Consider the following 27,231-nt stretch of genomic DNA (forward strand, 5'->3'; position numbering starts at 1 on the left):
CATATTGGGCACTAAGAAAAGAAGCGCCAACAGAGACAAGACGTAAGAAGCGACACGGACAAGCGCTACTGACAACTGATTTTTTATTCAGGGAAACACGCTATAGGCGAACAGTGCCGGTGATAATCAGAGGCGGTAAACGTCACATGGTGTATAGGGCCATAAAAGCGATAGACTTGCATGGTGAATATGTAAAAACGATAAAAGAGCAATGACACGTGATGTACAGGCCACATGAAAAGGAAAGTATAAAAGGTTTTTAAAAAGAAACATGAATTTCAGTTTTTTTAGGCATGCGCAGATACCAGCTTTACACTTGTTCCAAATTAAACCGCGGCCTTCTTCTAGGAAAGCCAGTTCACTTTCCTAGAGCAATTTTGATGGGTAACTTACGCATTCCAAGTCCTTTCGTTTGATGAAAAACGCCTTTTAACTCGTGAGCTAAGCTGTCTCGACTTCTGTCTAAAACAACAGTATCTTCTAAGCGAGGCATGCACTTACATTTTTTACAATGAATCGGAAGATTGGATCCAGTGCCCTTGTCCAGTGATCGGTCATGTTCCCTCAAACGCTCATTCAGACCAATGTAAACCTTGCCACATGTGAGCGGGATCTGGTAAACCACCCCTTCCTTGCATCCGACAAACATTCGAGCATGCTTGGTTCCACAAGTTTGCTTTTTGGTTAATAATCCGAGTACACAAGGAAGCCAGCTTACAAGGGGCGGAAAAAACTACAGGGACCTTGCACTTATTCGCCACCTTCTTCAAGTTATGTCCCACACGGTGCGAGTACGGGACTACAGGTTTTACCCTCCTGTAATCCTCCGGAATGTGATGCCTTTTAGTTTTTGAAGCAAGGACTCAGTTACTGCCGACAAGACTGTCTGCAGGAATCCTGCCCTTTGCAGCCGTTCGATCTGGAGTTGAAAGCTTCTTTGCATACAATGTTCACATGACCTCTTAATCGAGTATTCTAATGCCGATATGGCTATGGCTCGTTTTACTGTTTTTGAATGGAATGACTTATATGACAACAGGTCTTTTTGAGCCCGTGGGTGGTACATCCAGCAAATTCCATCTTGTACCAAGGCGAGTTCCAGGTCCAAAAACTGCAACTTTTTGCCTTCGGGATGTTCACAGGTAAATTCCAATCCATGGCTTTGCTGTCTAAATACTTCTAGAATATCATTCATGGTGTCAGGGTATGTCAATGGGTCCTGTTTGTTTAAGATGACTAGAAAATCATTGACATACCTAAATACCTTCAGAACTTTTCCTTTGTCCAGAACAGTGTTCAAAACTTCAACGGCTGAGAGAAACATTACTTAAAATAGGCGCCACACAAGAACCTATGCAAATACCTTTCTTTTGAATGTAGACCCGGTCTTCAAATTCGACCACCGTGGCACTTAGGTAGAATTCCAATGTTAGAAAACTGTCTATTGACATTCCCACTGCATTTTGAAATGACGCCGCACCTTTTTTCTCGATACATGACTGAACGGCTAAGAATAATTCTTTGTGGGGAATAAAAAAGATCCTTAACATCGACCGAGAAAACGCTGCCTATAGTTCCACAAGTCTGAAGAAAGTCTATTAGATGTTTCAAGAGGAATTGGCTAATAAGGCGTTGCCAAGACTCGCTCACAATGCAACGGAACGGTACATCTACCTTATGAGTCTTGGCAGTGAAAAACATGCTTAGTCTTTTCCTTGCACTTACTTATAGCATTTGCAATCTTTTCCAAATCCAGGTTCCTACAGAGGGTGACTGCTCGAGATCTCTTTTCCCGGCTTGAGACATGTCACAGCGAAATTCTTTTCCACTGCAGCGCATGTCTTTTCTTTGTAGCATCCCGGTGGTACCACCACAAAACCTCCTTCTTTGTCTGCTTGTAATAACCGCAGACCTCTGTCCTTGAAAAAAGTGACGACGGTGTCACCGTGTCACTTCTTACGTCTTGTATGTGTTGGTGCTTCTTTTCTTAGTAACATGCACCAACTAGCCCAGCAAAAACTTCTACTTACATACTGGGCACATTGGAAGTGGAAGATGGAGTACTTAATCTTTTAAATGATATATATATATATATATATATATATATATATATATATATATATATATATATATATATATATATATATATATATAGGTAACAGAGTGCTGGGGAAAAAATGTATCAGAGCCTGTAGAGATACAGCGGGGGCTTAAGCAAAGATGTCCTCTGTCTCCTTTGTTGTTCATGTTGTACCTGCAAGGGTTGGAGAACAAGCCAGAGAGGAGCGGACTAGGCTTCAACCTTTCTTTTTTCAAGCAAAGAGAATGGATTAAACAGTCATTTAAACAGTCATTACCAGTACTAACATACGCCGATGATATAGTGGTAATGGCTGACAAGGAAGATTTACAGAAGTTGATAGACATGTGGTACAGAGGGAGATAGATTAGGTTTCAAGTTTAGTAAGGGAAAATCTGCAGTCATGATATTTAATGATGAGGGCGGCGAGCATAGAATACAGGAGTGCACGCTAGAAGTAGTGGATGAGTACCAGTATCTTGGGGTGTGGATAAATAACAGTGCTGAGTATCTGACAGAGCATGAAAAATATGTAATAAAGCTAGTAGGAATACAGCTGTCATGAAAAATAGGGCACTGAGGAATTACAATAGGTATGAAGTGGTAAGAGGGATCTGGAAAGAGGTGATGGTTCCTAGCCCGACTTTTGGTAATGCGCTCCTGTGTATGAGACCAGCTGTTCAAGCAAGGTTAGAAATCAAATAAAACGGCGTAAGGAGGTTAGCTTTGCGAACACATTGCAATACACCAAATCAGGGGGTACAGGTTGATAGGGGATGGGCCTCGTTCGAGAGCAGAGAAGCTAGCAGTACGATAGCATTTGAGGAGCGATTGATAAAAATGGGGGAGCAGTGGGCGAGGAAAGTTTTCAGATACCTGTACATAAGGAATGTGGACACGAAATGGAGAAAGCAAACTAGAAAATTGACAACCAAATGTCTGGACAGCAGTAGGGGGGAAAATCAGCAATTATCGGTTAAGAAAAAGGTTAAACAGAGAGAGCTCTCTGGAAAACAGGGATCCTGATGAAATCAGCACTGGGAACATACAGGATCTTTAGGCAGGAAATTGTTAAAGAAAATATCTATGATAGCTGTAGGGGAAGCTCTTTTTTGTTTGAGGCTAGGACGGGAGTTTTGCAGACTAGGACAGAGTCAGGTACCACGAGATAGACGTGCGTTGCATGCGGAGAGGAGGAAATGGCTGAACACTTGGTAAAGTGCTTCACCCTACAGTGGAATGCAGCAGGGTTGATTTATTCAAAGCATTGGGGTTTAAGGACAGTGAAGGAATAGATTTTAAGTGGGTAGAAGTAACCAAGCGAAGGTTATCCGATTGGTGGCTAAAATCAAGAGTGCACGAGCCACCCGATTTAAAGGCACCCACCCGTCTGTCCCTCTGTCCGTCCATAGCATGTTACCGGAAGCATGCCCGTATATTTGGATTTGATCTTCACGTTTGCTGAGCACATTGATGTAAACAATTAAAGATCCCCTAGCTAACGCTCTTAAGTCGAACACTGAGGCAGTGTGGGGGGAAACATTTTCTATAATTTTTTTGTTGCAATCACTGCCCTGTGTTGTCACCTGCCTCCGTGCAGTGTCTAACTGGCCTACAGTTTTGCCGTCCTCAGTTGCGTACTGCAGTAACTGTCTCGTAGCAAGTTTGGCAGCGGTATTTACTTGGTTCAGCCAGGAATGATAGAAATCCGTGACCGTCCACACCCCGATGAACGAAATGGCCGAGCTAGTCAACATCCTGGAAAGAAGATACCACAAGCGCAGCTAGCGCCAGGTTGCCACCGAAGGGCGGCAGTGGCACCATGCAAAGCTCGCCTCGGCACCTTTTGCATCGTGGCGCTTTCCTCAGCAGACAAGACATGGGGTCACCATCGCCCCTTCGGCAAAAAGTAGGCATTGGCAGCTTTCGGTTCAACTATCTTGAAGCACATGATTACGACTTTGCAACATGCGCAGCTGAACCGCGTATCATTATCAAACATGATACAAAAGTTACACAAGAGCATGCTGCTCTCAAGGCTTCAGAACGCATCATGGGCTTTTTGCTGAGTGCGGGCTTAAGTACTAGCGCACCTAAATCGCAGTGCTAATCTATTGCACTACGGAAACGAGAGTGCATATTTTCCACCACCCCTTTCAAAGGGGACGCTATCTTCCATGCATTGCAGAGACCGCCTTACCTTCCTCCTCCCTGTCTTCATGCGAGCTGCCGTTTTCCCACTTTTCTTTTTCTAGTCTGGCCCAAGAAGTCAACTCTGTGGAGCCTAAATGTGGCAGCCGTTTATTTGGCTCGAACCAGGAAAGAAAAACGGAGTAGCCTAGCTAGAAGTGGCGAGGATGGCGACGTTCTCGGGTGTCACGTCCCGCGCGACGAAGTGCACCAGCCTGGCAGCACTGAGTGTGGTCGCAGAGCCCAGATAGCGCGCTCTGGCCTCGTCCAGCAGAAGCTTGCAGCGGCGACCCACCTCTTCGCGCCGTCCCACGGAGAGGCCCATGCGCACGTACCTGCAAGGACATTTGCCTGCTGTCGTGACAGTGCACACGCAGCACCAGTAGAGGACACCATCATAAATCACTTGTACAGTTGGTGGCGTTTCTGGCCTCTTCGCGCCGTCCCACGGAGAGGCCCATGCGCACGTACCTGCAAGGACATTTGCCTGTTGTCGTGACAGTGCACACGCAGCACCAGTAGAGGACACCATCATAAATCACTTGTACAGTTGGTGGCGTTTCTGGCCTCTTTGGTGTGTGAAGAAATTCCATCGTCCATTTCATCGCCTGGAGATGGAAAAGAGCGACTGCTCGGTGCAGGAGGTGGGTCGTTAGGACTGATGCTTGGGCGAGTTGGTATGCCATGTTCAAGAAGAACAGCGCGAAAAGACAAGGACCACAGGAAGATACACAAAGACAAGCGCTGACTTTCAACTAAAGATTTATTGCTCGGAACGTGGTAATAAATACATCAGGCTCTAAGCAACAAAAAGAACACATAGGAGTGATACACACTTGTCCACGCACACAAAAAATACCAAACAGATACAGCAGCATTACTTCCTTGCAGATAGAAATTCTAATTCTTTCTTTGACAAAGATATGGAGGGACAACTGATACATGCGTCATTTAGCCGGGCGATTTCAGCAGCTTCAATGATTTCTCGAGTCAGCGTATTGGGGTGTCTACTTAGCACTTTTGTTTGTTGGAAGAATGGTTGGCCTTGTAAAGGCAGGATATCCCAAGCAACTGCTCGTGTCCGTTTCTGAATCGATGCTCGCAAGTTTAAGCAAAAACAACAAGAATGATCTGACAGAGTCTGCCAAGGAAAAAGAAAAAACAACAGTTGTTCCTTACATTCATAAATTTTCCCATAAGCTAAAGAAGATAGGCAACCGAGCTCAAGTAAGAGTTGTTTTTTCGGCTCCCGAAAAGCTTGGGAAATTGTGTAAACGAGTTAATGATGAATTCACGCCAAAAAAGTGTTCCATAAAGCATGAAAATAAGTTTGTTGCATGCCAAGAAGGTGTCATTTATTCTATTCCACTTTCGTGCGGGAAACAGTATGTTGGCCAGACGGGCAGATGTGTGAACGAGCGCCTAAGAGAACATAATATCACTGTTTATAATACTGTTAAAGGGCACCTCGGCATCCACTGCCGAGACTGCGAAAGCAAAACGTGCCAACCATTCTTCCAACAAACAAAAGTGCTAAGTAGACACCCCAATACGCTGACTCGAGAAATCATTGAAGCTGCTGAAATCGCCCGGCTAAATGACGCATGTATCAGTTGTCCCTCCATATCTTTGTCAAAGAAAGAATTAGAATTTCTATCTGCAAGGAAGTAATGCTGCTGTATCTGTTTGGTATTTTTTGTGTGCGTGGACAAGTGTGTATCACTCCTATGTGTTCTTTTTGTTGCTTAGAGCCTGATGTATTTATTACCACGTTCCGAGCAATAAATCTTTAGTTGAAAGTCAGCGCTTGTCTTTGTGTATCTTCCTGTGGTCCTTGTCTTTTCGCGCTGTTCTTCTTGAACAGGAGGTGGGGTTGTCGTACCAGCATCGCATCCGGAAATGGATGCGATGGCTGCGAGAAGCCAAGCCGGGGTTAGACAGGGTCTGAAGCCAAAGTTGCTAGCTGCCAAAGGGTCCCAAGGGCTATCCAACAAATGCCTGGTCGCCACTGCATGGCAACCTTGGGGGCCTATACCAGGGAGTATAATATTCTAAATGCACCGAGGTTGTGGGGACCTGCCCTGCAGCCCCCTGAGTTTGCTTTCCCGCGAGGCACCGTGCAGCGGCGGTCTCACTTCGAGGCTGGGCGCATTCCCTTGTGAGTTACATTAACTGGCAAGAGAGGGCGCCAGCATCGCTGCGCGGAAGCCCCCCTCTCCCGCGCGCGGGAGTGGGGGGCTTCGGCTGGGATCGTCGGCCCGAGCGGACGTGTCGCTCGCGGCTCCGCTCTTCGCCGGCGGGGCGAGGAAGCGACGGGGAGACAGGCTCCCGTACTCGTCCCGTCCGGCCTTCGGAGGATATATCCCTTGCCCTAGCGCGGGCGAACACTCGCTCGGAACCTTGCTGGTGAGTCGGACGACCTCGATTCATTAGCGTACCTTATTGCTAGCTGGCGTTATTGTTGCTGTAGCGATAAATGCCGGTTTGTGTCAGCCAATGTGTCGTTCCTTTGTTCCCCCAGAGCAAGGCCCGCCGAGGTCGGCGAGCGCTCGGTAGCGTACGCGATCACGGGGTGGGGTCCGGGCGGCTTTGAACCGTGTCAGCCGCGATTGAGTGGGGAGAACGTAGTACTTATCTCCCCAATTCAAACCTCACATCTGGCAGCCCAACGTGGGGCCTGCTCTTGGAACATTGGACGACTGTCGGTTCGGTTCGAGGAACGCTCTTTGTCCGGACTTGATTGCTAGGCCTAGAGTGAATTTTGATCGCTAGGACCTGCGGCATGTTTTCTTGAGTGCGAGGTGTATTGCGCTGCAGCATGTTTGAACTTTTCGACATGCTCAGCACATTTTTTCCCCTGGAGATACTTCGCGAGAATCACTTGGTCCGCATCGAGGGAGCGCGAGGCCTAGCGCCCGCGGAGTCGCCGAGCCCGAAGCGAGTGAGTACGGAAGCCGCGTGGGTGGTCCGAGTTTATATATTTTCTCTACTGTCTCTTTTTCGACTCTGGGAGTCGCGGCTCCGGGAGCCGGGTGGCCTGGGGCCACGGGTGCCGCTACAAGCTCGCTGGTATTGCAGCTCGGCACCGGGCGCTCCGACACCGTCCGATACGGTGGGCGCCGACCGCTCAGAAGCTGCTTTGTGCAGTGAGCGGGGTAGGACCACCCCACAAAGCTGACGTCTCCTCGCGGCTGCGCGCACATAACCCTTTTCGGGTTTTTGTTGTGGTCACGGTCGTTGTCGGAGTGGTAGTTAGGCCTGAGGCTTTCGGAGCTGCCTGCACCATGTTAAAAGAGACGCGACCATCGGACCGTGTCGTTGAGAGGGGGCGCTTTGCTGCCCGCCCGTTTTTTTTTGTAACCTCGCACGAACTGAGCAGTCTCTTTCAACTCAAGAAAGGGCTTCGTTCACTCGAACTTTGCGTTTGCACAGCCGCCGACACGTTTTGCTAGCGAGTTAGGCATTGTGCCACGAGGCCCTTGCGGATGCCGTTTCCCCTCCCGCGACCTACGTTAAAGGCACGCCGAGAGCGTTTCGGCAATTTTGCAGATTCGGTGGAGCCACCCAGGCTTGCTGTCCGGTGCACATCGTCTCGCTGCCACCTGCTGCGACGGAGCGGCCTGTATCCTGTTCGCCGCATCCATCCGAGGCAGCTGTGGCAAGACTGCCAAAGCCCGCGCGTGGGAGGGGGGCTTCGGCTGGGATCGTCGGCCCGAGCGGACATGTCGCTCGCGGCTCCGCTCTTCGCTGGCGGGGCGAGGAAGCGACGGGGAGACAGGCTCCCGTACTCGTCCCGTCCGGCCTTCGGAGGATATATCCCTTGCCCTAGCGCGGGCGAACATTCGCTCGGAACCTTGCTGGTGAGTCGGACGACCTCGATTCATTAGCGTACCTTGTTGCTAGCTGGCGTTATTGTTGCTGTAGCAATAAATGCCTGTTTGTGTCAGCCAATGTGTCGTTCCTTTGTTCCCCCAGAGCAAGGCCCGCCGTGGTCGGCGAGTGCTCGGTAGCGTACGCGATCACGGGGTGGGGTCCGGGCGGCTTTGAACCGCGTCAGCCGCGATTGAGTGGGGAGAACGTACTTATCTCCCCATTCAACCCCACAAGGTTCAAGTCAAATTTGAAAGCTCTGCGTGGGCCCTACAATTTAAAATAATTTTTAAAAATCACTGTCGTAGTAGCTCGCAAGCGATTAGGGCCACACGCCTCACCGTGTGTCCCCTACCCTGATGTCGTCAGTGGGCAGACGGGGCCAGCTTGAAGGTCGGCCCTTCCCACTGACGTCATTGACGTGTCGCCCTGATTGGTTGCGAGCTGCTGCGACAGCGATTCGATTCTTAAAATTTATTTCCGAATTATAGGGTCCACGCAGAGCTCTCAAATTTAACCCGAGCACCCACAAGGACCAACTCTGCAGATTTGTTGTGCCAGAATATGCCCGTCGAAATCATTTCAGGGTCCCTTTAAGACATCTTCAGACCCTTTGCACTTGGCCTACTGAGCATGAGTGGAATTGAAGCAACTGCAGCAGAGCAAAAGGTTCAACAGAAGGGGTCGACCTCTGCAGAGTGGCGACGAGCGAGCCAGGAACATCAAGCTACGAGACCGTTGGGCGCCAGCAACTATCGACTGGCCAACAAGTGCGTCGTATGCTCGAGTAGTGCTGGGACCACCTGAAAGCGCCATGGCGTCACTGGAAACGCAGACAGCAGCAACACGCTCTCGGCATCACTGGAAACCAGCCGCAGCCTGCCAAGCACACACCAGGTAGCGCATGAGCCAGAGTGTGCACCAGCAACACCACTGCGAAGGTCAACCTGAGGAGGAGACCGGTGGCGGTGCGGTGGTGTTTGCGTCAGTCTTTTTTGTTCGTGTTGAGACCACGCTGTAGTCCTCAAAAAACGTTAAACCAACAATCCAGCCATTACATATTAAAAGAGGAGGACATGATAACATAGCGGTGTGACGTGGCATTACGTCAGTGAGCCGTTGCCGATGGTGGCGCCATCAGACTGAAAACAAAAAGCGCAGGGGATGGACCAGCAGTTGTGACCAGACCTCGATGACTGAGGTGTTTCTCAGGCAAAAAAAATTTCTTTTCCCTTCAGTCCGAAGTTGTCATAGTTCCACACTTGTTCAGTCTGTTCTAGCATCTACAAATAGACAACCTCAAAGGTACACAGTGAAATCAGTAAAGTACTTCCAACAGTTTTGTTTACATGCATTTCCATATGGGCCCTACCCACAGCTGTTACCCCGACCAGGTGATAGCAGCGCCACCGCATGTTGCTTGTGTTACACAACGGTAGTGGCCCACCATTCGTGAGAGGGCAATCAGTCAGTAGACGAGGAAGGCTTTTACGTGTACAGTGACCAGAAAGGCATATTCGCCTCGTCCTAACTTGAAAATGATACCATCTACACATGCCTGGATACCTAACTCTGCAGGGTCTCTCCTGCATGCTCTCAGTGAAAATAGCTTCCACGGATGTGTTGTTCAGCAGCAAAGATGCATTTATTGGTTATGAAATAGCATTGGAAAGCCATATGATCAAAACTTGGGACGTCTGCTATAAGTTCTATAAATCTGCCCCAACATGCTCTTCTTCCTGAACGGTGTAGCCTAGCTGCATCACAGCTCACTTGCAAAATCGAATGACACGCAGGGCCGCTATAAACATACAAAAAAAGATGTGTGCCTAACTGCAATAGTTAAGAAGCAAACTTTTGCGGATTGTGGGATTTTAACGTCCTGAACCGAATTGGACTCCGTAATGGAGGGCTCAAAATTAATTTAGAGCACCTGGGGTGCCTCAACCTGCGCCGACATAGCACAAGGGTCTTTCTGTACTTCGCCTCCATAAAATACGGCCGCTGTGACCTGGATTGAGCCCACAACCTTGGGATCAGCAGCCAAACGCCAAAGCCACTGAGCCATAGCAGTGGGTGGAAGCTAACTATTAGAATATAGTTAACCACTTTACTACACAGTTAACATGACTCTCATTTTATGATGTCCGCATGTATTGGTGTCACTATACCACAGGTCATTTCTACAGCAGAAAATTTTGGTAGCCTAGTTGGTTCACAGGTGTAGAATAAAAAAGGCGGGGCACACACAACTAGCAGAAAAACGAAGGGACTTACTTATAGTGCAACAAGTGCAAATCAGTTGTGTACTTTCTTACAACAGGCAGCCCTTTGATGCCTGTCATGTTGACACACTCACCTGTTGACGGCAGCACTCGGCTCCTGGGGAACACAGTGGTCACTATTGACGACTGCTGCTGCACGAGCTTCTGCAAAAGAGGAGCATCGTTGTACTTCGGTAAGCCTCCGCTGATCCGCCAGGACAATGCCCTAAAAGATGGCGGTAGGATGGACCGTCAGCTGAATAAGGCTTTTGTGCGGTTTAACATCGCAGAGCAAATAAGGAGGGGCACTGCAGACTGTGAGAGTTGTGCTAATGCCCGAGACGCAGTAACGGATTAGTTCTTTTCCTTTATTTTTAGCGCAGACCATATTAACCTGCATGTAGTAACAAACTGAAATCCCCCCCGTGGTGTCACACTGTGATGGCACATTTTATTTATTTTTTATTTGTACCTCACAGGCCCAGAAGAGCACTGGGTGATACATTGATACAAAGCATGTCCGTTCTAAGGTGACAATCGGATGAGGAATCATTGTCATGATGTGTATGCACCAAACAAAGAAATTGCAGAAGTAGAATTGACATTTTAGCTAGTTGGTGTAGCACCACGGAAAAAATAAAGCGCACTTTCTCCTTGTCTTCCTTGTCCTGAGTGCGCTTTATTTTATTTTTTCCATGAAAGAAATCACACCCTCATGTGCATTGCAATGGCGGCTGTTCTGGCGACGTAAACTCCTAGGGAGCCTCGATGCATCACTCCACCGCTTTGGAGCACAGACACATTTAGCCACATCAGAAAAATTAGGGGACAATTAAGAGCGTGATGAGAGAGTGTTAGTGGTTATTTCCTACTTTCTTTCTTAATTAGTACCTCTATCTAACTGCACAAACTCATTAGAGCACATCAGTAGCCTTACTAGACATCATGATACACCATGAGAGGCCTCTCTTTAACCAAATCAAACAAACATGCCTCAATAGCCTTACGGTTAGTGTGTGTGACTCACAACTGAAGAGTCATGGGTTTGATTCCAAACTAATTACCCCAGTTTTCTTGCAAGCATAATTACATGAGAAACTTTGTATTCACCATCATTATTAGAACTTGTGTTCCTATCTTGCAAAATAGTTGATGTCATTCAAGCCGAGAATATCGGACCATAAAATTGTATCCCTTGATGTACCAATTGGCACACAATCATTGGCATCAATATTCCTAAGCTGACAAACCAGTACGCTCAGGTAGACGACACAACAATAGCTGATGTTTTAAGTCTATCATTCAGTGAATTTGAGCTGAGCTTGTGTCAGCTAACAAATCTGTAGAGGAATTATGGCAGCGTTTCAAGAATGTCGTGAAACATAGCATAGATTCACTTATTCCTACTGGCATGAAAAAAAAACAAGAAAACAAGACAGCAAAGCCCACATGTAACTTGGGAAATTATCCACAAAAAAAGCAGAATAAAGTGATCATACATAAAAAAAACGCAGCTTAAATGTCGAATTTGTGTTCTGAGCTCAAAATAGTGTTAAAAGAATCCAAGCAGTTCTTTAAAGAAATGCTTGTCAGGTTTCTGAATTCTTCGCAACCAAAACTCTGGAGGTAATTTAGTGATACATAACAAGAAATAGACCAGATAAAGTGTGGATCTGAAGTGATCACAGAAAAGACACAGATTGCAGAGTGTCTAATGTTAATAAATATGCAGTTATTAAGGACGAAAAACTCTGCAGGTTGGTGGGGATTCATACTTAAGCCTCGCGAACTACAAGGACCAAGTGAGCGAGAAGACACGACACAGGCGCAGAAATGGTATGCACGAAAAAGAGCCCATTGATCAAGATACGCAGCTAATAAGGACGAGAAACTGGGCAAGTTGGTGGGGATTCATACTTAAGCCGTGCAAACAACAAGAACCAAGTGAGCGAGAAGACACGACAGGGGCGCAGAAATGGCACGCACGAAAAAGAGCTCATTGAACAAGATACGTAGCTAATAAGGGCGAGAAACTGGGCAAGTTGGTGGGGATTCATACTTAAGCCGCGCAAACAACAAGGACCAAGTGAGCGAGAAGACGCGACACAGGCGCAGAAATGGTATGCACGAAAAAGAGCCCATTGATCAAGATACGCAGCTAATAAGGACGAGAAACTGGGCAAGTTGGTGGGGATTCATACTTAAGCCGCGCAAACAACAAGGACCAAGTGAGCGAGAAGACACGGCACGGACGCAGAAATGGTACGCACGAAAAAGAGCTCATTGAACAAGATACGTAGCTAATAAGGACGAGAAACTGGGCAAGTTGGTGGGGATTCATACTTAAAGGGGCTGCGAAACACCACTTGAACGGATGCCGTTTAAACTTCAGATGGAATCTTTATGTCGCACAGATGCTGACTCAAAAAGAATTGCGAGAATCGATGCATAGGAACGGGCGTTATTCAATGAAGAAATTTCAAAATACAAGGAAACAAAATGCTGCCCTCAACTCTATTTTCGCAGCTTCCCATTCCCATTTCACTCTCCCAATGACGACACACTGTGCGATCAATCAAAGCAGCCTATCTTAGCACGTGGCGGAAGTTTACACTCCATGGTTGCCTGTTCTCTGTAACTCGTTCATGCCAAGGCTGGCGGTGCTGTTTGCATGGTTACAACAACCATGTGAACGCCCAGCTGACCCAGCGATGCTTCGTCGTCACCTCAACGGCGCAGAAGGGAACACTGATCAGTGACGTTCCCTTACTTATGGATTCCAACTCGAGCGCGAGATACTGCGACAGTGTGACAGCTTGTGCAAGATGTGCATAGCGCATACCGCTACTGCTTACCGCCAACCATCGCCCCTAGCGCACTGGTTGGTCACGTGGCGCCATCTGGCGCCGCCGACCGGTGATCCTCCACAAGCTGACGCTGCGCACTGTCTGCTAAATGTGAACTGAACGCATCATTCCTTGGGACCAAAACAAACGCTTATAGAGTGCAATGACTCGATCGGATCAACTCCACAAAGCCGCTCTCAGATACACAGAGTGTTAGTGCTAGGTCGTAAGATGTTTACAGAGGCGCAAAGTCCGTCGATGCAAAAAGTAGCCAGAGCCTCTAGTGGTGTATCTTTGTTTTACTTGCTTTACAGTGCTTTTATCTAGGGCAAACAAGTTGGTTTTGTTAATTTAATATAGAACACAAAAACTCGACAAAGCGTATCTCTAGTTATTAACACAATTTGCAGTATATTTACTCTTTGTCCAATCATAAAGCTCGCCCTCCGTGATGTCATATCCGATGCTAAAAACTGCCACTGTATGGTGACACCGTATGGCTACTGGTCGACTGATGAAGACCACATGCTAACGGCAATGGGCTGCATAGCAGCAGCGTGGGACGACATCCCAGGTACTTTGATCGTGCGTGCCTTTAAAAAGTGCAGCATATCTAATGCGCTTGACGGTACCGAAGATAGTGCACTGTTTGAAGGTGACAGTGACAAGGAACACAGCGACGACGACATTGAATGAGCTCTGCACGTTATGATTCAATAAATGCTGTTTGCATTTTGTGAACGCTGTCGTCGCTTTTTTTTGTTCGGCCTACATTCGAGGTAATTTTTTGTTGTTGTTGTTGTTGGTTACAGACTTAGGGGGTCGGCCTAGATTCGAGTAAACAAGTTACATACTATGCAGTATCCCAGATGAGCGCAGCTGAACAAGTGAAAATTTGCTGACGAGCAAGCATTCAGAAAGGAAGGGAGAGTGTGTGATACAAGTGTTCTTGCCCGGAGTTAGGGATGCTGTTCGCACCATCAAGTTTTTCAAATTATTTGTCATTTTTAATTTATATTTTGAAACAAACACTTAACTGGTACCGATATAACTCTGAGTTGGGACCACACTGGCTTCAAGAAAGAAATCTTTGCAGGGTGACCCACAGTTAACATTAAAGACACAGTGAAGAGCCCTTTTTTTGCAATTTGTGAATTTTATGAACAGAGGAATGTGTTGCAGTTCCCCACACAAGCTGGCAATAATTTAAGTAAGAATAAAAAAAGTATGTTGTAAAGAGGTACTTTAATGCATCATGTGCAAGCAATCATGGCAGCTACTCTAGCCACCTCTTTGACAACATGGGTTGCATAGTGTTCCCATGACATAGTTGAAGAAAAAAATACTCCAAGGCATTTAAAGTGAATATAGGTCTAGAGTTAAAGCTATGAAGGTCGTTCCTAGAACTGTCTCTTCTAGGGTAACCCAAGGTACTGTTGTAGCAGCTCTTCTTTGTCGTATAACACAGTGGGCATGTCTGCAGATGACTGCATAATTTATAAAGAAATAAAGGACCATAACTACCATATCATTCTAAATTGCCAAGACTGGCAGATGACTGCCACTTTTGAACCACTTGGATTCCGAACATCTTCGACGGAAGTCCATCTGGCTGGGGTCTTGATGCTAGTTGAGAGAAAACTGACGCCAACCAATATTTTTAACTTTACCCAAAGTTTCGGGACGAACTCGGTCCCTTCTTCAGGGGTGACTAAAGTGTGCCGGCAGCAGCAGCGAGTTGCTGCCTTTGATCTCCCTTTGTTAGCACGTGGCGCAGTCTACTAATGTACGTGGAGGGGAGCATTCCTGGAGTCCTATTCATCGCCTCCTTTGTGAGCCAAATGTGCCATGACTCCACATGGACGAGTGCACTCCACACGGACGAGTGCATGGTTTCATTCGACGGGGTCTCACTCTTTACCAGCGTTCCTGTGCCCTTTGCCGTGTCCGCAGCGACGCAAGCCCTCAAAGCGGACGCTGACCTAGGTACCAGGACGAGCCTGAACCCAGAAGAATTCTGCCGGCTTTTGGAGTTTTGCCTAAGCAGCACAGCTTTTTCCTTCAAGGGAGATTTTTATAAGCAGACCAGCGGCACTGCCATGGACGCCACGATCTCGGTGACTGCTGCCAACCTGACGATGGAGGCCATCGAGGAAAAAGCACTGATGTCGTTCCAAGAAAAACCAAAAGTTTTCATTCGTTACATTGACGACTGTTTCTGCATTCTGAAGACAGCGCAGGTCGAAAATTTCCTTGCACACCTCAACTCGGTCAAGCCGAGTTCGCAATGGAACGAGAAGTGAACGACACTTTGCCATTCCTGGACGTCTTCATAAGAAGAAAAGGGGCAGACCTAAAATTCGGTGTCTATAGGAAGCCAACCTGTACCGGCCGCTACCTAAATTTTAATTCCATCCATCCTACTAGCCACAAAGGATCTGTTGTTGCCTCTCTTCTGAGAAGAGCAAAGTCAATCTGCTCCTCCGAAGCAGAGAAAAAAGCAGAAGCCACCGTTGTCGCCGACCTATAGAAGAATGGCTACACACGTGGCTTTATTCAACGCGTTAGTCGCCGTCAAGCTCGGAGGACAGGGGGACCAGACAACAATGGAACAATGAAACGCGCGTGCGTTGTCCTTCATATGTGAGGGGAACCAGCGAGGCACTCGCACGCATTCTCGGAAAACATGAAATCCACGTGGCTCACAAACCTGTTTCGACACTAAGCCGCTTCTTACCATGACCGAAAGACCGCGTCCCCAGAGAAAAACAACCGGGTCTCGTCTACAAAATCCCGTGCTCAAAGTGCCCGGCTTCATACATCGGAGAAACAAAAAACCTCCACCAAAGAAAGGCAACACAAAAATGACATGCGGCTAATGAAATCAGAATCCAACCCCCTCGCCGAACACTGCGAGCGCGCCGACCACCGCGAGCGCGCCGACCACCGGATAGCCTTCGAGGAGGTGAGCCTCTTGGCCGTGGAACCAAACCTGTTCAAGAGGCGACATGTGGAGTCATGGCACATTCGGTTCAAGGAGGCAATGGACAGGACTCCAGGAACGTTCCCCTTGACGTACGTTAGTGGACTGCACCACGCACTAACAAAGGGAGAGTGAAGGCAGCAACCCGCTGCTGCTGCTGGCATACCTTAGACACCCCTGAAGAATGGACCGAGTTGGTCCCGAAACATTGGGTAAAGTTAAAAATATTGGTTGGCGTCACTTTTCTCTCTACTATCACTTGGATTCTCTTAGAGAATTAATCGAATATCTTGCTAATAAGGTGGATTGTTGAGCTAGTTGGTGCATGATCGAATAAATGGCAGCGGAAAGTAAACGAAGACATCGAAGAAACACACAAACGAGGACGATGCTGCACTGACAACTGAACGTTTATTGGAAAGGCCGCATATTTATACTTAGAGACCAGCCAGTGCTTCGAATGATATCCTATCGATTCCTGCTTGCATCCCGGCACAGATATCTCACTTCTTTTTTCGATAGGCCAACCGATGGCGTGCTGACGCATTGCTCTCCGGATTCACGGATGGCCCAGGCTTCCAGGATTTCTCTTGTCAGCTTGTCTTTGCTCTTTTTCACTACTTGCACGTGGTGAAGGTCAGCAGGGCTTGTTTTTTTTTTTTTTTGCAAGTTTCGCAATCTCTGCAGTGTATCGCAAGGTTGGTGCCAGACTTGCCTGCTATGGCTGTTGCGTGCTCTCTTGCTCTGTCGTTGACGCATCTCCCGGTTTGGCCTATGTAATGCTTCCCGCAGAATAGAGGGATACGATAAACAATGCCCTGAAAGCACTGAGAATACCTCGTTCTGTGTCCGATTTGGCAATCGGATTTGTTTTTCTGCCCATTCACTCGCGCACACATGCTTTTCGCCTTGTTTGGCGCCGTGGGAATGATCTTGATGTTGTGCTTCTTCCCGATCTTTTATTGGAAAGGCAGCATATTTATACTTAGAGACCAGCCAGTGCTTCGAATGATATCCTATCGATTCCTGCTTGCATCCCGGCACAGATATCTCACTTCTTTTTTCGATAGGCCAACCGATGGCGTGCTGACGCATTGCTCTCCGGATTCACGGATGTCTTCGTTTACTTTCCGCTGCCATTTATTCGAATATCTTGGCGTTGTTCTTTCTTCTGACCTAACGTGAAGCAAGAAGGTTTCTCACACAACAAATAAAGCTCTTCTCCCTGTAATGTTCTATCCAATCTGCCTCCGCCGCTAATAAGCTGCTAGCCTACACCACGGCTGATCTTCTTATGGCCCCATCGTTGCACCCGCCATTCATGTGGATCGTCAGTGGTGACCATCAGGCGCTTATAGTGAGTGTGCAGAATGATATGCATTTGCATGTCAAGTTTCAAAGCGTTAAGGATTCTGCGGCGTAAATATAGCTCCTGAAATTTCAAGCGCAGCTGCTTTAATTTTGCACAACAGTGGCATTAGCAAGTGTTCATTGTGCTCTCCAGGAAAACACGTCACGTCATTCGCAGAAGGAACGGGTATAGACAAAACCCAACCATGGCCGCAGGAGCAGAGCACGTTGCACGCACGCTATGTCCAAGATCTCCTCTTGGAAAGGTGTTTTGAAGTTTGCTGGTGTCTCGGGACCGCCCGTCCCAACCAATGACGATGCAAAAATTAAGCCAGTTGCTGACTGCCAGTGTGAACTAACTGCCAGCAAGGGAAGGTTAGTCTGGAACTGTCTCAATAAAATCGGCCTTCACAAGCGAACAGACTAATCCAAAAGGTGATGCAGTGTTGCATATATTGCATTCTCCTGCATTTCTACACCCTCCTCATCGCTTTCGATAAACCTCCCGAAAACATCAACTTTTCTCATATCATTCAGGAAACAAAGTAACACCACAAAAAGCATCTTTTCCGCATTGTAACATAGCTCCACTAAACCTCACAGCAACGTGTTACACCAGCCTGCTTAGCTTATGATGTAAGGAACTGAAAATTAACATTTGTGATATTTACATACTAACAAATGTCCCTGAATTTAAGAAAATAGGAAGGACATTCAACTGCATGAATAACCATAATCTGAGCCCTTCTTTTCCAAAAATATTTTAATGGAATATTTTATAGGTAGCTTCAGGATGCCACAAGTTGAATATAACTCAACAGCAAAAAAGGGCGCTCTTTATAGCAGCTTAAGCCACACATTGGACATAGTTTCTGAAATTTCAATAAATGGTTTGCATCGATATACATGCCAACACACGCAACTTGTACTGTTTGCTTCTGTTACGTACTTGCATGGTGACATTAGGCAGGCCAGAATGACGACCAGCAAGTTCGTGCCCAACTTCAATGGGTGCTCTCAACGGTCAACTGAGGTCAGAAAGGCGGTAGCTTTCGGCCTTGCAAAATTTAAAGGTGACAACGAACTTGGAACCTACCCTTACGACAATTTCGAGCATCGAAGGGAGACTTTCGCACGGCTACAATCATTCCAGAGAAATCTGGTAGCCTCTTGACTGACAAACAAAAGCGATATAAGGTCGCGTGCTAGCAGCTTCAAGCAGAGAACAATACATTACAATTCTTCACAACACTTTCGAACATATAAGTGGATAGTATTTTTTTCAGCTATCAATACAGGCCAGTATTCGTAACATGCGAAAAATAATACTGGTGTAAGTATAAATATATTTCCCATATATCAATTTATTTCGCAGTGAGTGTACGTGAGTGACTCAACCCTACAAATATTGTTTCAAACCAATAGCTAATAACGGCGCTATATGATGTACTGCTCACGCATCATGGAGACATTTGTTCCCGATAGTATATTTTTATGGGACGAGGCCCAAACTCTCACTCTCCAAGTTTTCTTTCTCTTCCCCTCGGCATTAACCTACAATTTAATCACGGACCATGAGACACATGGGATAAATCGATGAGAGTACATCCTTCCGGACTGAAAACCGCAAATGCTCTGAGAATGGGAGACTGATTCCTCCTTTAAAATGTTTCCACCAAGCAAATTTTGAGACGAGGAATCTGCTCACATCTGGACTACATTAAGCACATGCAGATGAAGCATCTGCTTTTTGTTTTCTTTTATTTCAGAGCTGCAATCACCATGAAGCAGCGGGCAGCAGTGCCAAACGAGGCAAACGCCATCTGCCGCTGCAGGCGGAGAGCGAGCGGTTTACAAGCAGTGGGGTTGTCATGCCTCGGTGGACAACTCCCGGAGAAAAACTGATTGCTCTCGCGGCGAATGCAAAGGCCGTAGGAAAGAGTGCGTGCTCCCCTCAAGACTGGCTGTGCCTACACATCCTTGGTTCATCCTATACCAAAATATAGTGATCTCCTTAATCAGAGCTTCTCTCTTTCATTCACGCAGCACGATGACGAACACGGACAAGAGGGGAGATACCACAAAGCGCTGACTTAACATTTATTGCTGCGTGCAGCTTATACGTATACAGTACAGCGCGCATGCACATCAGCAAAAAAGGAACACAAAGAGTCAGGCTAAAATTAGCAGTGGCACTGAACCGTGCAAGGATACGCCTTTCATCAGTACAAGAAAGAAAGCATAAAGCTAAAGACTAAAAATGTGACTTTTCTCAACAACCACACAAGACATGAAGGAGGCATGTCCCTTGTAGAAGCTGTGCATCACCTCTGGCTGTGCAGGTGGCCCAGCCTGCCAGGCAGATGAGCAGCTCAAAGTCCATACGGTCCAGGCCCAGTGACTCCAGGAAGGGCCGGCCCACAAACGAGTCCCACCGGCACCGGTGGTGGCAGCACGTTGCCATCAGCACGCCCCGGAAGCTGCAGTGAACAGAGGGCGCTCCTTGTGCACTGACAGTGAAATGCTAGCATCAAATTATGTGAGTGTTGCCCAGTGTATGCTTCACACGTGACCTGCCAATGATTATTTGCAAGATGACGGCCTGTGTTTGTTCATGCTATGAGAGGGTACAATGACTGTGACAAAGCAGTCAGAGTGGAGCCAACTCTGCCATCTCATCCTGCCACAGCCTTGCCAAGCAGACAAGGCTGAACCAGAAGGGTTCTCAGGTACCGCCAGTGCAGCAGCAGTGTGTAGGGACTCAGGAACAGGGTGGGGGGGGGGGGGGGGGGGGGGCACTAATGCTGGATATGTAAAACAGACTGACCGATCTTTGTGCCTTATAATAAAGCTGCTTCTTTGAACACTAACACAACTGCATCCCAACAACAGAAGCTGATTGATAGATCCCACTCCACCAGTGTGATAAGCACTCAGACTATGTGCAGATATCTTATAATCTATACTCCATTTCATACATAGCAGGCAACGCTACGAAGGTAGTGCATCCACAAAGACATATTAATCCACCTAAGCGGCACCACCACAGCACAGAACTGGTGCATCAAGTATAGGCAAATCGAACAGAACAACGTACTTGACCCAACCATGATTGGAGATCACAAGTGATGCCGCTGGCTGCAATACGTAGATGTAGCCTTCAGCTTTCTTTATTCAGATGTAGTTGGATTAAATGCATTAATTCTGGAACAACCCATAATAAAGTAATATAATAAACAAATAAATTGTGCCAATAGCAAGAGGAAAATAAACATACAAAATTAACTAATAAATTAGAAAGAAAAAACCAGGGACCGGGTACTGATTCAGATTCAGACTGTAGCTCTAATATTGAAATACTGAAAAAACATTCTCAAAGAGCAAGTGAAAACCAACAAAGTTTTGAAACAACAACGAACCTGAAACAGGTAGAATCAACTGTTTGTAGCATCCAAGACAGGATCACAGTAATTGAGACAGAAATGAGTCGACTTAAGCAATGTGAAGATAAAATTGCAGAATGTGACGCAACCTGTCAGAGTACTAATAAACAGATGCTAGAGTTAGTAGCCAAGGTAGACGATTTAGAGAATAGAAGCCGGCGCAACAACCTTGTCATATACGATGTGAAAGAAGAGCCGGAGGAAGATTCAAAAACGCTAGAGGGTAAAGTCAAACAAGATATTTTCAAAGAGGTTCTGGGAATTGACGTAGTGTGAACAGAAAGAGTACACAGAGTCGGCAATCACCAGAGCGACAGCTTCCATCCGATCATGCTGAGACTGTTTGATTTTTCAGAAAAAACTAAGATTTTGTCTAACTGCTTCAAGCTGAAGGGATCAAATATTTCAATAGCTGAAGACTTTTCAAAAAGGATAAGATACATACGCTCAAACCTTTGGCGTTCCACAGCAGATGAAAGAGCAAATGGATCGAAAGCGACTCTCAAGTTTGACAAATTGAAAATGGACGGAAAGTTTTACATCTGGAATTCACAACGAAATTGCAGAATGGAGGCAACTCGTCCCACTACTTCTACCCCTCGCAAATCAAGAGTTCGAACTGAAAAATGACAAGGCGTCAATAAAGTTCTGAGAGTTTGTCACGGCTCTCCCCAGAGAACACTCGGACCAAAAGAATGGACTAGGCGACGTGTGTACCCACACAAACGCACATTTAATACACCCTATGTGACACACACACTAGAACACAAAACTAACAAAACTAACTCAAAACACAAACACTATAGATACACACGACCCAGGCACACTGCTACCAGCGTCTACTACTAGCGTTCTACTATTCGTGGTTGGCGTTCGTGCTCACGGTTGGTTCGGTGCGGCTGTGGCGGTGTATGGATCCAGTATCCGGCGTTGAGGCGGCGTTCGGCATGCTTGGGCTGGCGTCGCTTGCTGCGTCGTACAAGCTCCAGGTCCAAGCGCCCGTGGAGGTGATGCCGGTGTTGTTGGCGTTGAGGGCACCACCCGGATGGGTGGAAACAGCGCTGGAGACACTCCTGGCCGTAGCAGGTGGTAGCGTCCTCCATTGACTCCCCGGAACGGGCTCAGGCACGGCACGAAGTCTACGATGCGATGCCGTAGAATGCGAGCTTACTGGAGCAGTAGCCGGCGTCGCTCTCTTCCAGCCGAAGTGTCCCTGACCTGCCGGAGCCTCCGCTTCTCTGCTGTTCCCCCCTGTGCCTCGCTCTCACTCGCCCTTCTATAGCTTCGGTGTTAGTCCATGTAAGCCTTGTCATCGTCTTCTTCTCTTCTCCACCAGTCATCTCTCTCCATCTCACCGAATGCTTCTCCACCAATCATCTCTCTCCACCTTAACGAATGCTTCTTCTTCCTCTTCTTTAATCTTTGGTTAATTCGCGTGTCTTCTTCACACCCTTTTCCTTTAAAATTTAGGCTCCTTAATATTTGTGACAAGGGCCCCCTCTTTCAAGAGTTTTTCCATGAAAAACTGTTCACGTCACCCTCATCTCCAAGCCATCCAGCCAACAGACTATCTTCTTTGGCGATTCTGAACCCAGCACACACCACACCGCAGATGTTCAGCACACACCAAACGCACACCACTAACACAGCACACCAAACGGCGTTTTCAGAACACTAACACACCACTGCCGCTGTCCGTACAGAGTCCTTAATAAACATGTTCGTGTCCACAACACACTCCCTTGAATAATCACATAACACCAGCAACAGCAACAACAACAAGATAAATCCCAGAGATACGTTAGCACAACAACAAGATACATCCCAGAGATACCTAGAGCTGTTCAGTTGGCTCTACTCATGAAGTCCGCTCCAACGTTATCTCTGCCTTTAATATGTTCCACCTGAAATGAGTATTCTTGCAGGGCCAAACTCCATCTTATAACTTTACTATTGTTCATTTTGGCCTTGGTTAAGTATTCAAGCGGCTGATGATCTGTCTGAATCCTGAAATGTCTCCCATACAGATAAATGTGGAATTTCTTTACCGCCCACACCACCGCCAAACATTCCTTTTCAACGGTGGAGTAGTTGCGTTCACTAGCCGATAATCTCTTGCTTGCAAAAAATACTGGATGTAGCACGCGATTCTCTTCTTGCAAGAGTATGGCTCCTAATGCTCTATCTGGTACATCAGGGCGAAGAACAAATTCTTTATCCAATGCCAATAGCCACTCTTGGAAGTGCTAGGCCGATGGCTGGCGTTTTGCCCAGAGCTACAGGACCAACTCTTCCCTTCGGGACTGTGCGCTGGCACACGTCACATGAGCGAACAAAGCGCTTAACGTCACTCCGAACACCCGGCCAGAAGAACTCGTCGGTGATCCTAGACACCGTTTTTTGGACACCCTGGAGTCTGGCCATAATGGCGTCATGTCCTAGCGTAGCACGGTCTCTCGCATATCTCTCGGTAACACCAGCACTTGGACCCGCCTTCCTGAACTAAATATGCATTCCCTCTGCAGAAGACCATTTACCAATTGATACTCGAATGACGTCCGACCCTTCTTTCTTTTCACTCTTTCCCCGACTCTTTCGAAGCAGGTCTTCAGGCTCGGGTCTTCTTTTTGCCTAATTGCAATTTCGCCCGGTGTTACGTTCAGGCACGTCGTAACAGGAGCAGAGAGCGGACGCTGCGTTGCTCGGGCTGTCGCTTGAGCTCTTGTCTCCACTGCCGACGAAAAACTGACTGCACCCGTCTGAGCTGTCGCACGCCTTTCCTCCTTTGGATGTCCTTCACCGTCGAGCATCCTCCACTCGGGATCGGGGTCTTCAACGCTTCTTGCACCCGTAATGTTTCCCAAGATGAGATCGTAGATGGGTTGGTCTACGCATTTTGCCACTACCTGCCTAGTATAATATGGCGTGGACACTAGGATCCTGGCTTCAGGAAGGTACCTTACTGTGCTATCTGCAAGAGTGACGGCCGACGCTTCCCCTGTAAGATCCTCGTCCTTCACCAGGCTTCTACGAACCAGGACTGTGTGGGCTCCGCTGTCTCTAAGCACCAATATAGGGCGGTCCCCTATTTGCCCAACCACCACTGGCATTGCTGCTTTCGACTTGGGTGTTCCACTCACTGCCTCATTTTCCAGCGGCGTTTGCTCTCCTTTCAGCTGTGGAACTTCGGGTGGCGTGACAAGTTCTACCCTTGAGTCGACAACGCATGCAGCTCGGTCCTGCGTTCTGTATCGGCACTCATCCAGAGTATGACCGCTCCTCTTACAACCTTGACACAGAACCAGTGCTTTCTGGGCAGCACTACTAGTCCGACAGTCAGCTGCACGGTGTCCCACCTTGCCGCAGAGAAAACACCTTACTGGCGCCTTAGATGCACCGCCATATGCTCTTGGTTTTGCTGCATCTGTCTCTAGGGTCTTTTGGGTTTCCTCCTTTGCCTTACTTAAATTTCTTAGCCCTTCAGCCTCGAGGAATTGGTCTGCAGTGTCGGCGAACTCTTCCAATGAACACAACTTTCTTTCAGGAATAGCGCTAGCTTTGAGCTGCAACACGTTAAAAATTGCTCTGTGACCACCTTGTCACGCACCCCTTCGAAACTCTTTTCTGTGTTTGACATATCAAGCCACCTATCAAAATAGTTGGTCAGCCTGCAGGAAAACTGCTTAGCGGTTTCCGAATCCTCAGGTTTTGCGGTGCGCAATCTCTAACGAAAACCCTCTGCCGTAAGGCTGAATCTTTGGAGTAGCGCCTTTTTGACTTTCTCGTAGTCCATGGAATCAGCAGCAGGCATCCTTCCAAACACATTCAGCGCCTCTCCGACTAAACACATGCTTAATGCCGTGGCCCATTCACTGCGCTGCCAGCATTGCCCCAAAGCTATCCGCTCGAATCGTTGCAGATATGCGTCCAAATCATCTCTCTTGTCATCGAAAGGAGCCATCAGCTTTCTTGGGCAAGCTCTGGCCGGTCTGGGAGATTCTGTACCCGCCAAGGAACGCTGATCATTGTCCGTGATATCGTCATATCCTCCCGCGACATGCTCCTGTTTCCACAAAATAAACTCCTTCTCTTGTTCTATCCTTCTTTTCTCCTGTTCTTCTGCCTCGCGGGCTCTTCTAGCTTCTCGCTCTTCTGCCTCGCGAGCTCTTTTCGCCTCGCGCTCTTCTGCTTCGCGAGCGTCTGCGCGTGCTTGCGCCCTTTCCTCTCTCTGCCTCTTTGCCTCCTCGTCATAGAGACGCATAGCCTATTCTTTGCTTAACCCCAGCTTGAGCGCCAGTTCTAACGTTTTTGCCAAATCCATACTTTCTGCCGTCGAAAAATCGAAAAGATCTGAGACAAAGCAAAAATAAAAAAAATAAAATGGATCCTGGCACAGGCTCGCCACTTATCTTTGTCACGGCTCTCTCCGGAGAACACTCGGACCGAAAGAATGGACTAGGCGACGTGTGCACCCACACAAACGCACATTTAATACACCCTACGTGGCACACACACTAGAACACAAAACTAACAAAACTAACCCAAACACAAAGACTGTAAATACACACGACCCAGGCACACTGCTACCAGCGTCTACTACTAGCGTTCTACTATTCATGGTCGGCGTTCGTGCTCACGGTTGGTTCGCTGTGGCGTTGTATGGATCTAGTATCCGGCGTTGAGGCGGCGTTCGGTGTGCTTGGGCTGGCGCCGCTGGCTGCATCGTACAAGCTCCAGGTCCAAGCGCCCGTGGAGGTGATGCCGGTGTTGTTGGCATTGGGGGCACCACCCGGATGGGTGGCAACAGCGCTGGAGACACTCCTGGCCGTAGCAGGTGGTAGCGTCCTCCATTGACTCCCCGGAACGGGCTCAGGCACGGCACGAAGTCTACGATGCGATGCTGTAGAATGCGAGCTTACCGGAGCAGTAGCCGGCGTCGCTCTCTTCCAGCCGAAGTGTCCCTGACCCGCCGGAGCCTCCGCTTCTCTGCTGTTCCCCCGTGCCTCGCTCTCACTCGCCCTTTTATAGCTTTGGTGTTAGTCCACATAAGCCTTGTCGTCTTCTTCTTCTCTTCCCCACCAATCATCTCTCTCCACTTCACCGAATGATTCTCCACCAATGATCTCTCTCCACCTCAACGAATGCTTCTTCTCCCTCTTCTTTAATCTTCGTTAACTTCTTCACACCCTTTTCCTTTAAAATTTAATTTAGGCTCCTTAATATATGTGACAGAGCTATATCGCTTAATGCGCGAGGTGTACTAAACAAATTCAATCTTCTAGAACGCATAATACTATCTTATCAGCCACACATCTTAGTTATTACCGAAACATGGTCGTATGCAGAGGTGCAGGACTCTGAAGTTGTCCCACCATCGTACAAGCTTATCCGCAAAGACCGAGGTGCAAGAGGCAGAGGAGTAGCAATTGTAGTTAAAAACAACATTACATTCTCCCGCATGGATGACATTGGTGGACACAAAAGTGTATGGTGTAATTTAGAATACGCGGGCAAACAGATACTGCTCGGAGGTGTATATCGACCACCAAACGCTCCCGCCGAGTATCTCGAAGTAATGCACGACTATCTGCATTTAGTTTCCAGTTAAATCAATTAGTTATCTCTGGTTCAGCAAAACGTTGAGTTCGGCTAGTCGGTGCACACTTCCAACTGAAGGTTTGATTCTTTAAACCTTCGTATATATAGGTACACACAAAAGCACGAAAAGCAGGGTTACTGTTCACCTTTGAGCTGCCAGTGGACGAAGAACTGTAATTTTTGGACCTGCGGCTGTGTTTCAAGCAAAACCATATATGCTGGAGATACAACCCTAGATCGACAAAGGAGCTTCTCAATTCACACTCAGGCTATTCAAAATTGGTAAAAACAGCATTATCTGTTCTTGCCTCTGAGGTGTTTTGACGAAATCGTGCTATCATGCCACTGGAGCTTTCAGGCCCAACTGTCCAGGGTCAAGGATGCTGGGTATGAAGACGAAGTGATAAGTGGGGCTTGCTCTCGGTTACTAAACTCTAAGTGCCAGGCTCAACCTGAAAACAAGACAAAGTTACTGTTCTACCATATGTTCATCGCCTCTTCCATGAGCTAAAAAACATAGGACGAAGGTGTAATGTTGGTGTGTTCCTTTCAGCGCCCATCAAGCTCAAACAGATATGCCCGGCGGCCATTCAGAGAAAGGAGGAGG

The 27,231-nt window shown here is 47.5% G+C and overlaps 1 protein-coding gene across 3 annotated transcripts in view; it reads right to left on the minus strand.

The window, feature by feature from the left end:
* Nucleotides 1–4,358: 4,358 nt before the first annotated feature.
* LOC144111049 (tRNA:m(4)X modification enzyme TRM13 homolog) overlaps nucleotides 4,359–27,231 on the minus strand; it is a 90,310-nt gene continuing 67,437 nt past the window's right edge. For 2 of the 3 annotated variants that reach the window (XM_077644156.1, XM_077644155.1), the window contains 3 exons: nucleotides 19,912–20,063; nucleotides 10,500–10,569; nucleotides 4,359–4,605 (listed from right to left, as the gene is read on the minus strand). In XM_077644156.1, the coding sequence (XP_077500282.1) occupies nucleotides 4,419–4,605; nucleotides 10,500–10,569; nucleotides 19,912–20,063 (409 nt within the window). In that variant the 3' untranslated portion in view covers nucleotides 4,359–4,418. Of the gene's footprint in view, nucleotides 4,742–10,499; nucleotides 10,570–19,911; nucleotides 20,064–27,231 lie in introns of all 3 variants that reach the window. The other variant, XM_077644157.1, reaches the window with a different exon arrangement.

The sequence above is a fragment of the Amblyomma americanum genome, chromosome 11 (genome assembly GCF_052857255.1).
Source record: "Amblyomma americanum isolate KBUSLIRL-KWMA chromosome 11, ASM5285725v1, whole genome shotgun sequence".
Taxonomy (NCBI): Eukaryota; Metazoa; Arthropoda; class Arachnida; order Ixodida; family Ixodidae; genus Amblyomma; species Amblyomma americanum.